The sequence below is a fragment of the Hypanus sabinus genome, chromosome 12 (genome assembly GCF_030144855.1).
Source record: "Hypanus sabinus isolate sHypSab1 chromosome 12, sHypSab1.hap1, whole genome shotgun sequence".
Lineage (NCBI taxonomy): Eukaryota > Metazoa > Chordata > Chondrichthyes > Myliobatiformes > Dasyatidae > Hypanus > Hypanus sabinus.
Window position 1 is genome coordinate 31,097,384 of NC_082717.1, and position 14,733 is coordinate 31,112,116.

The following is a 14,733-nucleotide window of genomic DNA, read 5'->3' on the forward strand; positions in this document are numbered from 1 at the left end:
CTAAGGTGGGGACATGTTCGGCACAACTTTGTGGGCTGAAGGGCCTGTATTTTGTTATAGGTGTCCTATGTTTCTAAGACATTCAGGTATAGTGACCGAGCAAATGACATCACATGCCAGCAACGCATTAACTGAGGGAGGGACATGGACCCCGAGAACAATGGTGTGGGAAAACTCTGGGCAAATAATACGGCTAAAAGTTCAGCATCTCAGCTGCATACACGCTGCTTCACCATAGTGTGCCCAGGGTTGCACCATCTGTTGTTCACAAAAGCTGCGAGACATCCTTCTTTCTTCTTGCCACCTTCGGTGCAACCCCTGACTGCCCGTACACAATGGAAGCAATCTAGGTTCACATTAGACTCTGGATTATCCCTGTGCAGCCATGTCTCAGTGTACCACATAATACAGCTCTCACGGAGCACCCTCTTGTTCTTCATCCACATTTGGACAGTTGGATTTCAATAAGTTGAGAACATTAACATCTCTGTCCAAATTAAACCATCTAAAGCAACCACTTGATAAATGCATTTGTTCCCTAGTAACTACCTTTTATACTATATTGAACTACATGCTGGAAGCACCACAAGTTCTTGCTACTGCCTGAGCTATGAATCCAGCCCACCACCCTCATTCTCCAAACCTGAGAAATTCCACCTCTAATTTTCCCATTACAAGTCGCAATAACAGAAAGAAAAAAATCTCAATGGGGAAAAAAAACATATACAACAGTTAAAGAAACTTCGAATTTCTCATGCTGCTTTCAATTTAACTCAAAAAATTTCAATAACAGAACTTTGCAGCTCACTCAAGAGCATTGCAATAATGTGCTCCTTCCTCTTAAATCACATCAAAATCAAATGCAAAAATTCTGTTATTAAGAAAGCACTTGTCAGCTGATGCAACATCTTCAAAGCAAGGCAGCATATGCTGTTCACAGCTCATCAGCTACCTCTGTCAGTTGTTTGTAAATTTAAAATTTGCTTAAAGCTCTTCTAGCCTGGAGTGACACCTTTAGAAAGTAAAGTAGCCTTCAATATTTTATGCGGTGCACTACAGCGCTGATAATCAAAAGTGATTTCCCTTTGAGCACAAATGTATATGTGGGACTGAGTCACTCCAAATTAAAGTCACACTACTTTTCCTTTTTTTGCCCTAGAACAACTTAATATCCATTTTTACACGTACACATTTCGATATATTTTTGACTGGGGGTTGAAGGGATGGCAGATATGAGCAGAGAGAAAGAAGAAAATAAAGGCTAATCTACATATTTTTTTCAGAAACGCATCTATTCCATTAAGGTTATTAATCAAACTGACCTACAATGCAAACAGAGTCTCTAATCAGATAACTATTAATCAAATGTGTAGAGATAAGATCTGTATTATGTGGGATAATGAACGTTACATAAAAGTTTTGTTTTGAAGTTGAAAAAAAACTATTCCTACATTTGTGGCTTGGTTTCTAATCTTGCACACCAATGCATGAAAATTCTTGAAAGTGCTCTCTGCAATGCTGAGAAGCTTTTATTTTTTTGAAAGAAAAACAGTTTCAGCACCAGATAAAATAAAATTCATTTTCTAAAGTTTCAATGAAAATGCATGTAAAAGTAAAGACTCAAAATGATTTTTCTGTCATAATAATTAAAAAGTTCATTTTCCATTAAGAAAGTAATCTAGTTCCTTTACATTTCAAGACAAACCTAATTTTCTGAATATTAAAAAATGTGGAGATCATTTTGATAACTGGACCTATCTTTCACTTAGATGCCACTCAGAAACTCCACAACTTCAAATTAGTGATACAGCAATACATTTGGAAATAACTTGAATGAAAAAAATCACTGCTGATTAAAACAATATTGTCAATAACAATTTTTTGTAATAATCTTGAGAACAAAAGCTATAGGGATCTGTAGGTTAAGTCACAAATGACAATTATTGAATCTCCTTTCCAAAATCCAAAGCTGCTTCAAAATACATGCCAGCTTGTAAAAGTTGTATTTGAACCATCTCAATAGAAAATTTCACACAGGTCCATAAGGAACCCAAACTTCCAGTGACAGAACAAGCAAACAAATTAGCATGACAACAAGGCCAACAGCAACAGTACCTTGCACCCAAAAACCCTTCTTTTAAACCCAAGCATCAACTCTATCTTTTGGGATAAACAACTTTTGAGTATTGTGTTGTATTAAACTTGACAAGCTAGTATTAATAATTTCACAGCAATTTTCCAGAGCTACAATTTCATTATCATTAATTTCCTCTAATTTCCAACATATGTTACCTGTTTACAGTAATAATTTGCTATTCATGAAGTTTCGCTAAGCCTTTCAACATTGCTCACTGATATCAACTCAACTCCTGGAAACATCCAAACCTACTTGCTTTGTACAGAAACTAAATGCTTCTCTGTAAAGTTTACAATTCAGGCTCCTTACTACTGATAAGCCTAAAAAAAACGTTAGCCTTTTATTGAGACACCATCTAGCATTTCTAAAATTCTTTCAAAGGATTTATTGCTTCAGTTGGTTCCTCTGAGGAGGTTGTCAGGAGCCAATTGTATTCATGTATCTGGGGTCACAAAGGTTGGATAAGGTTAGAGAACTTCCTTCCTGAAGGATACAGTACACACAATTGAAAGTTTCACAGATAATAGGTTCCAATTTTATTCCAGATTTATTTCACTACTCAAATTTAAATTTACCAGCTGGCAGAATGGAATGCGAATTCTGAACTCTGGTCAAAAGGCCAGGTCTATGGGTAGGGTCCTACAGTGATTAGCAGATAGCTCAGGACATCAGAATTTAATTTCAATGTCATCTGTAAAGAAATTTGTACATCTTGCCAATGGAAAGATGCTCCTCTTGATGCTCCAGTTTCCACCCATAATCCAAAGATGGACCAATTAGTCAGTTAACTGGTCACTGTAAATTGTCCCGTGATTAGGATTGGATTAATTGGTGGGTTGCTGGCAGTGCAGCCCAAATCAGTTGGAAAGAGAAAGGCCCGATGTTGCTATTCTGCAATGTATCTCCAATACATACCAATAAATAAATAAAATCTAATCAGATCATTTAACCCCTTTGCGACAGCAACCTTAATCAGTTATCCTATCCTCAACTTCAAACTATAACAGCTAATTCAGCATAACTGAAATTTCTGCAATGCATAAACAGTGGACAAAGAAATTTAATATAACAAACATGCATGGCAAGAAACAACAGAGTTTCACCCTTTCACATTTGGGATTTTACATGCAGAGACTGGAAAACGATACAAACAGGACAAAGGCTTATTAGTGACAATAATGAACACTGTTCAAGATACTGATTTATCATACAAGTAAAAAACTATCACATCTAGCTCAGTAAGAATACAATCAGTGGTCATTAATTAGGTACAGAAATGGAACCCAATGTGATCTTCTGCTACTGTCAACCCAGCATATCCACATTTGACGTGTTGTACGTTCAGAGATACTCTTCTGCGCACCACCATTGTAAAGTAGTACTTGAGTTATAGTTGCCTTCTATCCACTTGAACCAACTTGGCCATTCTCCTCTGAGCTCTCTCGTTAACAAAGTCAGAACTGCTGCTTACTGGACTTTTCATTTGCTCATTGCACCATTCTTGGTGAACTCCAGAGCAGGGTTTCTCTCAACCTTTTTTAATGCCATGGACCCCTCTCATTAACTGAAGGGGTCTCTGGACCCCAGGTTGGGAACCCCTGCTCTCGAGACTGCTGTGCATGAAAATTCCAGAACTTCAGTTTCTGAGATCGTCAAACCACCCTGTCTGGCACCAACAATCGTTCTATGGTCAAAGTCACTTAGATCACATTTTTTCCCCCCAATTCTGACATGTGGCCTGAAGAACTGAACCTCTTGACCATGTCTGCAAGCTCCCACACATTGTTGCTGCCACATGATTGGCTGATTAGATACTTGCAATTAATGACCAGGTGCCAGAGGTAGAATAAAGTGACCACTGAGTGTATATTGGTGTTAACTGCCTCTATAGGTCCGGTGATACAGTTTAAGAAATGAAACAGGACACAGAGACCAAATTATGGGATAATCTAGCAAATTAAAAATTTTTTTTGGAAATATGCAATGCTTCAGGCTTGGAGTAAAATTAAGTTCTGTTCTTCCTTTTTAAAAATTCTCCCCAGTTTTATCATATTGACAACTTGCCAACAGATTAAACAAAGTTGAGCTTTTCACAAATCATGCATTCTCCATGGATCTCCAAATTATCTGTAAATATATTAAAATTTTAGAAGGATCCCACAAAACAACATTGATGTACTTTTAAAACAAGCCACTAATGTTCTGATCAACAATCCTATCACTAATTACGACATATTTCCTGTGTATTGAGCCAAAAGGCAAAATATTTTCTCCTGACATAGATATATAAAGACAAGCAGTTCATTATTCAGACCACACTAATTCTGAACCACATATTCTAAAGTCTAAATAGTCCCACATCTAAACATAACTGATTAAGGCTACAATAAATCAATCTCAACTTGCTACCCTAACAATTAAGAAATCAGAGTATCACAATAATGAAACAGTCATTAGTGGCAGGCTGTGAAACAACCAGACTTGCCAAAGCAACAAGTCAATGTTTGTGATTTAAATGCTTAATTTCAAAGTGCATTGCATTGCAAAATACAGATTCTTTGTGTCAAGATGAAGAAAACATTTAACATTCACGGCTTCTAGCCATTTTATTTGAGTGACACTTCTTTCTCTGGACAAATTTTTACCCATTACAGACGATTCCATTCTTACTCCTTGTCACAAAAATCATAAAAATAAACTTTTTAAAAAGAATTTTGGCTGAACATTTGATAAATAAAAAGTAACATGAAGCAACATTTTCTGAGACTTAGTAATGTGTTTCCATTTAATATGTTGCATAATTTTGTTTTTTTTTAAAAGATCTCTAATGTTTGAGGCAAAGTGCTGCCTCTCTTTATTATACTTTATAATTTTGACAAGTATAGGAACAGATGTGCCTTCAACTAACTGTAGTGAAAAGCAGTTATTGGAAAGAAATGACAGTTAAATTAAATAACAAAGAGCTAGAAGCAACAAGCTTTCATGTTTTCTTTGCCTGATGTATAGGGTCTTTGGTGAGACATGCCATACACTTCATAATATTTACCTTAAAGATTTAAAGACTCAGAATAGACCTGAAATTTGGGTGACAAAATAAAGTCAGAATTGACAAAACTTATGAGACAAAAAAATTGAGAGATAAAGTGACATTTTTTTTAAAATTCTATGTACCTTCTGACACACAGAGGAAAAAATTTCAGTTTCACAAGAAACATCATTTACAAGTAAATAAACTTACTTGTGCACATGGACTACGTTGAATTTTCAAGTAATCAATTACATTATTCGTATCTTCTACTTTCCTTCTTGAAATATTGATCCTACTTCATATCCATAGATTCCATATCCATCACTATTTCTTGTATGCCTTTGGATATACTAACAATACTTCCCAAAACTACCAATCTTTTCTTTTATCATCATGTCACCATTGTTGTTGGCCGAATGAAAGGTGGACATGAATTGGCATATAGGAGGGAGACTGAAAATCTGGTTAAACAGTGCAATAACAATCACCTCTCACTCAACATTAGCAAAACCAAAGAGCAGCTTATTGACTACAGAAGGAAGAAACTGGAGGTCCATGAGCCAGTCCTCATTAGGGGATCAGAAGTGGAAAGAACCACTAACTTTAAATTCCTTGATGTTACCATTTCAGAGGATCTGTCCAGGGACCAGCACTCAAGTGCCATCACAAAGAAAGCACGGGAACGTCTCTACTTTCTTAGAAGTCTGCGCAGGTTTAGCATGACATCTAGAACTTTGATAAACTTCTCTAGATGCACAGAGGAGAGTATCCTGACTGGAAACAACCCTAATTTGGAAACAACCAAGAAAAGTCTACAAAAACTGATGGATACAATCCAATCCATCACAAGCAAAGCTCTCCACACATGGTGCACATCTACTTGGAGCATCTATCTGCCAAAAGAAAGGAGCACTCGTCATCAAGGACCTCCATCAGCCAGGCCATGTTCTCTTCTCGATGCTATCATTGGGCAGGACATACTTGGCCTAAGGTCCTATATCACCAGGTTCAAGGAATCTACAACTCACGTTCTCAATATTATTTACTTACTTTTTCTAAAATATTTAATACTTGCACAAGTTGTCTTCACCTGCACATTGGTTGTTTGTCAGTCTTTGTTATTTTTTTTTCATAAATTCTGTTTTCTTTTTAAAATTCCTGTAAATGCCTACAAGAAAATGAATCTCCAGGTAGTAAGCTGTTATAAATATAGAAGACAAAGAAGAATAGCCCTTAACTCAGCAGTGGAGTTATCGGGGCACGTCTTTTTGACGGTGTTTCCATAGCAACCTATTCTCGTTTTTATGAGGCCGAGTTGCTAGCTCGACGCTCAACCTCACTTGGATTCGAATTCGGGAACCTTCGCTCCGGAGTCCAGCACTGATATTATTGTGCCACCAAGCGGGAGGTTATAAATAAGTATTTTGATAAAAAATTTACTTGGAGCATCTCCCTAATCTTATCCCCAATAACACTCCCTTTTATAACACAAGATATGTTTCAGCAGATTGTGACAATGCTACTTGGCTTATTCTCACTTGTCAGTTCTCCATCTGTAGTTACGTAATGAAGATTTCAATTTTTGAAAAATATTCACTCTTCAAACCTTCTGAACTATTCGCCATATCAAAATCTTTGGCTATTTTCAACTTTGTTTTGTCAATTACTGTTTAACATCAAGAGACAGCTCTCTGGTTTTATCCCCTTTATAACACAACATTGTGATGTTATTCGGCTTATTCTCACTTCTCAGCTCTCCATCTATAGCTTCAGAATGAAGATTTCAATCTCTATTAATCTTCCAAGCAGTTTCACAAGAAACATCATTTACAAGTAAATAAACTTACTTGTGCACATGGACTACGTTGAATTTTCAAGTAATCAATTACATTATTCGTATCTTCTACTTTCCTTCTTGAAATATTGATCCTACTTCATATCCATAGATTCCATATCCATCACTATTTCTTGTATGCCTTTGGATATACTAACAATACTTCCCAAAACTACCAATCTTTTCTTTTATCATCATGTCACCATTGTTGTTGGCCGAATGAAAGGTGGACATGAATTGGCATATAGGAGGGAGACTGAAAATCTGGTTAAACAGTGCAATAACAATCACCTCTCACTCAACATTAGCAAAACCAAAGAGCAGCTTATTGACTACAGAAGGAAGAAACTGGAGGTCCATGAGCCAGTCCTCATTAGGGGATCAGAAGTGGAAAGAACCACTAACTTTAAATTCCTTGATGTTACCATTTCAGAGGATCTGTCCAGGGACCAGCACTCAAGTGCCATCACAAAGAAAGCACGGGAACGTCTCTACTTTCTTAGAAGTCTGCGCAGGTTTAGCATGACATCTAGAACTTTGATAAACTTCTCTAGATGCACAGAGGAGAGTATCCTGACTGGAAACAACCCTAATTTGGAAACAACCAAGAAAAGTCTACAAAAACTGATGGATACAATCCAATCCATCACAAGCAAAGCTCTCCACACATGGTGCACATCTACTTGGAGCATCTATCTGCCAAAAGAAAGGAGCACTCGTCATCAAGGACCTCCATCAGCCAGGCCATGTTCTCTTCTCGATGCTATCATTGGGCAGGACGTACTTGGCCTAAGGTCCTATATCACCAGGTTCAAGGAATCTACAACTCACGTTCTCAATATTATTTACTTACTTTTTCTAAAATATTTAATACTTGCACAAGTTGTCTTCACCTGCACATTGGTTGTTTGTCAGTCTTTGTTATTTTTTTTTCATAAATTCTGTTTTCTTTTTAAATTTCCTGTAAATGCCTACAAGAAAATGAATCTCCAGGTAGTAAGCTGTTATAAATATAGAAGACAAAGAAGAATAGCCCTTAACTCAGCAGTGGAGTTATCGGGGCACGTCTTTTTGACGGTGTTTCCATAGCAACCTATTCTCGTTTTTATGAGGCCGAGTTGCTAGCTCGACGCTCAACCTCACTTGGATTCGAATTCGGGAACCTTCGCTCCGGAGTCCAGCACTGATATTATTGTGCCACCAAGCGGGAGGTTATAAATAAGTATTTTGATAAAAAATTTACTTGGAGCATCTCCCTAATCTTATCCCCAATAACACTCCCTTTTATAACACAAGATATGTTTCAGCAGATTGTGACAATGCTACTTGGCTTATTCTCACTTGTCAGTTCTCCATCTGTAGTTACGTAATGAAGATTTCAATTTTTGAAAAATATTCACTCTTCAAACCTTCTGAACTATTCGCCATATCAAAATCTTTGGCTATTTTCAACTTTGTTTTGTCAATTACTGTTTAACATCAAGAGACAGCTCTCTGGTTTTATCCCCTTTATAACACAACATTGTGATGTTATTCGGCTTATTCTCACTTCTCAGCTCTCCATCTATAGCTTCAGAATGAAGATTTCAATCTCTATTAATCTTCCAAGCAGTAAGTGCCAAACCCAAATTCCTCTAATAGAGGAACAAAGAAATTCTAAATTCCAATCTCATCCAAAATGTTTCCCAAAAAACACTCCAAATTGAGAATAACATTTAATCCAAAGGCATGGATTGATGATTCAAAGACTTTAAGTTCAAATCCAATGAAATCAGCTGCAGAAATATTAAATACATTAAATATGTATTTAATAAATATCTATTCATTAGTAGCAGTTATTACCCTACAATAGAGGAAGATGTTTTGTGAAATTTTGTCTCAAGCAAGAAAATAAAAAAAAAGTATACAAAATTGTTCAGAAGAACCTGGCAATGAACTAAAATCACCCTGTCACTTCATTCAAATGAGGCTCAACTTTTTCATGATTGTACTAATTTAAAGATGTTAAGCAAATTTTAAATTTTTTTTACCATTACTATTGAGAAACAAGCTCTTTGGTCTACCAATCCTTTGTTGACCATCAACAAATCCAAAATGAATCAAATTTTTATTCTCCCCACCTCCTAGCAACCTGCATTTTCTGTAAGATGTTAGAAAACTGAAAGAAAAATTTACTTGTATTTTATTCAGAGATACAGCAGGGACAGGCCCTTCTGGTACTTTGAACTACAACATGATTTAACCCTTGCTTAATCACAATGACTTAATTTACAATGACTTATTAACCCACTCATCAGAAACCAGAGCAACTGGAAGAAACCCACGCAGAAATGGGAAGGAACTTCCAAACTTGTTTACACATGACATCGGCATTAAGCTCCAAACGCCAACACCCTGAGCCATAATAACGTCGTGGTAACCGGTACACTACCATGACACTCTATGGCATAATAACAGTCAGTGTCATACAGTATGGAAACAGGTCCCTTGGCCCAACATGTCCAGTCGAATGTGTTGCCTGGCAAGCCACTGCCACCTGCCAGCATTTGGCTCACAGCCCTTTGAACCGCTCCTATCCATGTACTTACCTGGACAGCTTTCAAATGTTGCTCATGCACTTGCTTCCACCCTGATTTTTGGCATTGTATTCCAAACACGCACTACTCTTTGCACGAAGAAGCCACCTTGATGTTTCTTTTAAATCACTTGCATTTTATCTTGTTTTTCCAGTCACAGAGAGAAAGTGCAAGCTCCACAAAAACAGCACTCGAAGTCGGGATTGCAAGGCAACAGCCCTACTTCTATTCTACAAAAATGCAGAGAAGCAGTGTGCCGAATGATATGCATCACAAAATAAAGTGGATAAAAAGATATACAACAGTATTCTCTCCGATACTGTATATTGAGTTTGCAACCAAACAATCTGTCAAAGACAATAGGGTGACATGAAACAACGAAATGATTTCATGTGTTGATAAAAGATAGGACAAAATAGAAGAAAAACAAAACTACTATTATCTTCAAAATTAAGAAACATCACCCTCCATCCTGATTACAAAGATCCCTCAAAGGCTCAGAAACTGACATGATGCTGAACTCAAGCACCCAGATAGCTCCCGAACAACATTGTGCTTCTTTTAACCAGTATAGGTCTTTGCTAATAAGCATCTGCATGAGGTTAAGCTCAGCCAACATTTCTACCACACTGCTGTGCAACATTTCAATAGGAGACTGCAATTTTCAAAAGATTCTATTTACATGCACAATGAAAATTATCAATACAAATTCCAGCACTGTTCTGCCAAATAACTATTTACCATAGAACCACAGAACATTACAGCACAGAAACAGGCCTTTTGGCCCTTCTTGCCTGTGCTGAACCATTTTTCTGCCTAGTCCCACTGATCCGCACCTGGGCCATATCCCTCCAAACCCCTCTCATCCATATACCTGTCCAAGTTCTTCTTAAATGTCAAAAGTGAGCCCAGATTCACCACTTTGTCTGGCAGCTCATTCCACACTCCCACCGCTCTCTGCGTGAAGAAGCCACCCCCCAATGTTCCCTTTAAACTTTTCCCCCTTCACCTTTAACCCATGACCTCTTTTTTTTTCTCCCCTGGCCTCAGTGAAAAAAGCCGGCTTGCATTCACTCTATCTATAACCATAATAATTTTATACACCTTTATCAAATCACCCCTCATTCTCCTATGCTCCAGGGAATAAAGTCCTAATCAATTCAACCTTTCTTTGTAATTCAGTCCCAGCAACAACCTTGTAAACCTTCTCTGTACTCTTTCAACCTTATTAATATCTTTCTTGTAATTAGATGAGTAAAACTGTACACAATACTCCAAATTCAGTCTCACCAATGTCTTATACAACTTCACCATTACATTCCAACTCTTACACTCAATACTTTGATTTATAAAGGCCAATGTACCAAAAGCTCTCTTTACAACCCTATCTACGTGTGATGCCACTTTTAGGGAATTTTGTATCTGTATTCCTAGATCCCTCTGTTCTATTGCACTCCTCAGTGCCCTACCATTTACCTTGTATGTTCTACCTTGGTTTGTCCTTCCAAAGTGCAATAGCTCACAGTTTCCACATTAAACTCCATCTGCCATTTTTCAGCCCAGTCCCCCAACTGGTCCAAATCCCTCTGCAAGCTTTGAAAACCTTCCTCACTGTCCACTACACCTCCAATCTTTGTATCATCAGTAAATTTGTTGATCCAATTTGCCACATTATCATCCAGATCATTGATATAGATGACAAATAACAATGGACCCAGCACTGATCTCTGTAGCTCACCACTAGTCACAAGCCTCCACTCAAGAGTAGCAATCCTCCACTACCACCCTCTAGCTTCTCCCATTGAGCTAATGTCTAATCCAATTTACTACCTCACCATGTATACCTAGCGACTGAATCTTCCTAACTAATCTCCCATGCGGGACCTTGTCAAAGGCCTTACTGAAGTCCATGTTTACAACATCCACTGCCTTCCTTTCATCCACTTTCCTGGTAACTTCCTCGAAAAACTCTAATAAATTGGTTAAACATGACCTACCACGCACAAAGCCATGCTGACTTTTTCTAATAAGTCCCTGTCTATCCAAATACTTGTAGATCCTATCTCTTAGTATTCCTTCCAATAATTTACCTACTATCGATGTCAAACTTAGCAGCCTATAATTTCCCAGCTTACTTTTTGAGCCTTTTTTAAACAATGGAACTATATGAGCTATCTTCCAATCCTCCGACACCTGACCTGTGGATATCGACATTTTAAATATTTCTGCCAGGGCCCTTGCAATTTCAACACTAGTCTCCTTCAAGGTCCGAGGGAATACCCTGTCAGGTTCTGGAGATTTATTTACTCTGATTTGGCTCAAGACAGCAAGCATCTCCTCCTCTTTAATCTATATAAGTTCCATGACCTCCCTACTTGTTTGCCTTGTTTCCATAGACTCCATTCCAGTTTCCTTAGTAAATACAGATGCAAAAAAACCCATTTAATATCTCTCCCATTTCTTCTGGTTCACTCTGATCACTCTGATCTTCAGGAGGACCAATTTTATCCCTTACTATCCTTTTGCTCTTAACATACTTGTAGACGCTCTCAGGATTATCCTTCACCCTGGCTGCCAAAGCAACCTCATGTCTTAGCCCTCCTGATTTCTTTCTTAAGTATTTTCTTAGTCTTTTTATACTCCTAAGCATCTTATTTCCTCACTGTTGCCTATACATGTTATACATCTCTCTTCTTTATCAGAGTTTGAATATCCCTCGAAAACCAAGGTTCCTTATTCTTATTCATTTTGCCTTTAACCTCAACAGGAACATACAAAACTCTGCACTCTCAAAATTTCTCCTTTGAAAGCCTCCCACTTACCAATCAAATCCTTGCCAGAGAACATCCTGTCCCAATCTACGCTTTTTAGATCCTTTCTCATTTCTTCAAATTTGGCCTTTTTCCAGTTTAGAACTTCAACCCGAGGACCAGATCAATCTTTATCCATGATCAAGTTGAAACTAATGACGTTATGATCACTGGAACCAAAGTGTTCCCCTACACACACTTCCGTCACCTGCCCTAACTTATTTCCTAATACGAGATCTAATATTGCATCCTCCCTAGTTGGTACATCAAAATATTGATTTAGAAAACTTTCCTGAACACATTTCACAAACTCTAGCCCATCTAGACCTTTAACAGTATGGGAGTCCCAATCAATGTATGGAAAATTAAAATCCCCTACAATCACAACTTTCTGTCTCCTGCAATTGTCTGTTATCTCTCTGCAGATTTGCTCCTCCAATTCTCGCTGACTATTGGGTGGTCTATAATACAACCCTATTAATGTGGTCATACCTTTCCTGTTTCTCAGCTCTACCCATATGGCCACAGTAGACAAGCCTTCTAATCTGTCCTGCTGAAGCACTGCTGTAATGTTTTCCCTGAATAGCAAAGCCACCCCCCCCCCCCAACCCTTCTTCCCTCTGCCTCTATCACGTCTGGAACATCGGAACCCTGGAACATTGAGCTGCCAGTCCTGCCCCTCCTGTAGCCAAGTTTCAGTAATGGCTATGATGTCATTGCTTAATCAATATTAAACAAAGCAGCACACTCTCATAGTCGGTGCAGAATATCACAATGACAACATCCATTGCCGCAAAGTTGCTACATTATTTATACCATGCACTAATTGGGAAGAGTATTGTGTAATGGACTGAGTTGCTTCTGTAAGCACAATGCTCAAATCAATTTGTCTTGAAGGAAGCAAATATCCAAAATATGCTATATACAAAAACAGCCAGTAAATTAATGTTTACATTCCATGTACAGGTGGCCCCCGTTTTTCGAACGTTCGCTTTACGACAGCTCACTGTTACGAAAGACCTACATTAGTACCTGCTTTCGCTAATCAAAGAGGATTTTCACTGTTACAAAAAAGACGCCCGCTTTATACGTGTGTTTACCTGAGAAAGACTCTGAAGCCTTGTGCAGGCAGTTGTGTGCGCATGCATGTATGTGTGTATGCGTACACATGTACATACATATACGCATACCTGTGTAGGCGTGTACGTGCTGATTTTTTTTCTCCAAATCAAATTTGGGTTGCTGTCTTCCCGATTTTGATAAGTGAAACTACACCATACATACAATATTTCTATTTTATATAGGCTATATATTAATCATATCATTCCTGCTTTTACTATATGTTTGTGTTATTTTAGGTTTTATGTGTTATTTGGTTTTAGTTGGTTATTTTTGGGTATGGGAATGCTCAAAAAATTTTCCATATAAATTAATGGTAATTGCTTCTTCGCTTTATGACATTTCGGCTTACAAACAGTTTCATAGGAACGCTCTACCTTCAAGTAGCAGGGGAAACCTGTATAATAAATGTTCATATAAACCTATACAGGGTAAATGAGCTACAAGTTGCAATGGAATCGATTTAGAATTTTAAATCGGATTTTAATTGCTGCTACAAAACTATGTGTACCTTCCATTAACTTCAGTCTCATTTACTTCCAATCCTGTTAGAGCTTTATCTATCCTTCTCAGGGCAATTACACATTCAAGAATCAAATAGCAAAGACCTTCTAGGTAAATACTCAGCAAATTAAAAGGGTTTAAATAACACAAACCTTGACTGTTCTTTTCTTTCAGGTGTTGTGCCAGCAAAGGCCAGAAGTAATGGGGTCTAATAGGAAAACCTTCATTCTGCATGATCTTCATGAGTTCAAAAACCATTCCTGGAAATGTAAATGGAAACTATTTAATAATCATGTCTGTTATCATAAACCAGAAAGATATCTGGTACAGTTAAGCTGCATGTACAATTCTGTGTCAATTATCACTTATGGAAGATTTTCTATTTATTAATTCTAATTTTACTTTCAAGTTCAGTATTGATTACTTGTTCTTTGCTAATTCTGATGTAAACAATAACACAAAGAAGGATTTTTTTTAAACAAACAAGAGGTAACTTAAATGATTTTTTTTCTTCTCCCATCTCATGGGTGCAGTGACAGGAGAAATGAATTATTATAACACGTATCCTGAAAGTTAAACTAGTTTGAATCTCCAAGTCCAAGTTTAAAATGGGCCCAGAAGGCTAATAATCTGGGCAGATGATTATTCCTTAGATATATCAAATGCAATGTTGGGGTCCACAGGGATAACAGAAGTAGCAACCTTGCAGGATCGACTCCATTATT

At 37.5% G+C, this 14,733-nt stretch overlaps 1 protein-coding gene across 2 annotated transcripts in view; it reads right to left on the reverse strand.

Annotated features, from left to right (window-relative positions):
- Positions 1-14,733, reverse strand: part of lrpprc (leucine-rich pentatricopeptide repeat containing) — a 135,607-nt gene that overhangs the window by 85,342 nt on the left and 35,532 nt on the right. For both annotated transcript variants that reach the window (XM_059985716.1, XM_059985717.1), the window contains exon 11: positions 14,161-14,268. In XM_059985716.1, the coding sequence (XP_059841699.1) occupies positions 14,161-14,268 (108 nt within the window). The remainder of the gene's footprint in view (positions 1-14,160; positions 14,269-14,733) is intronic.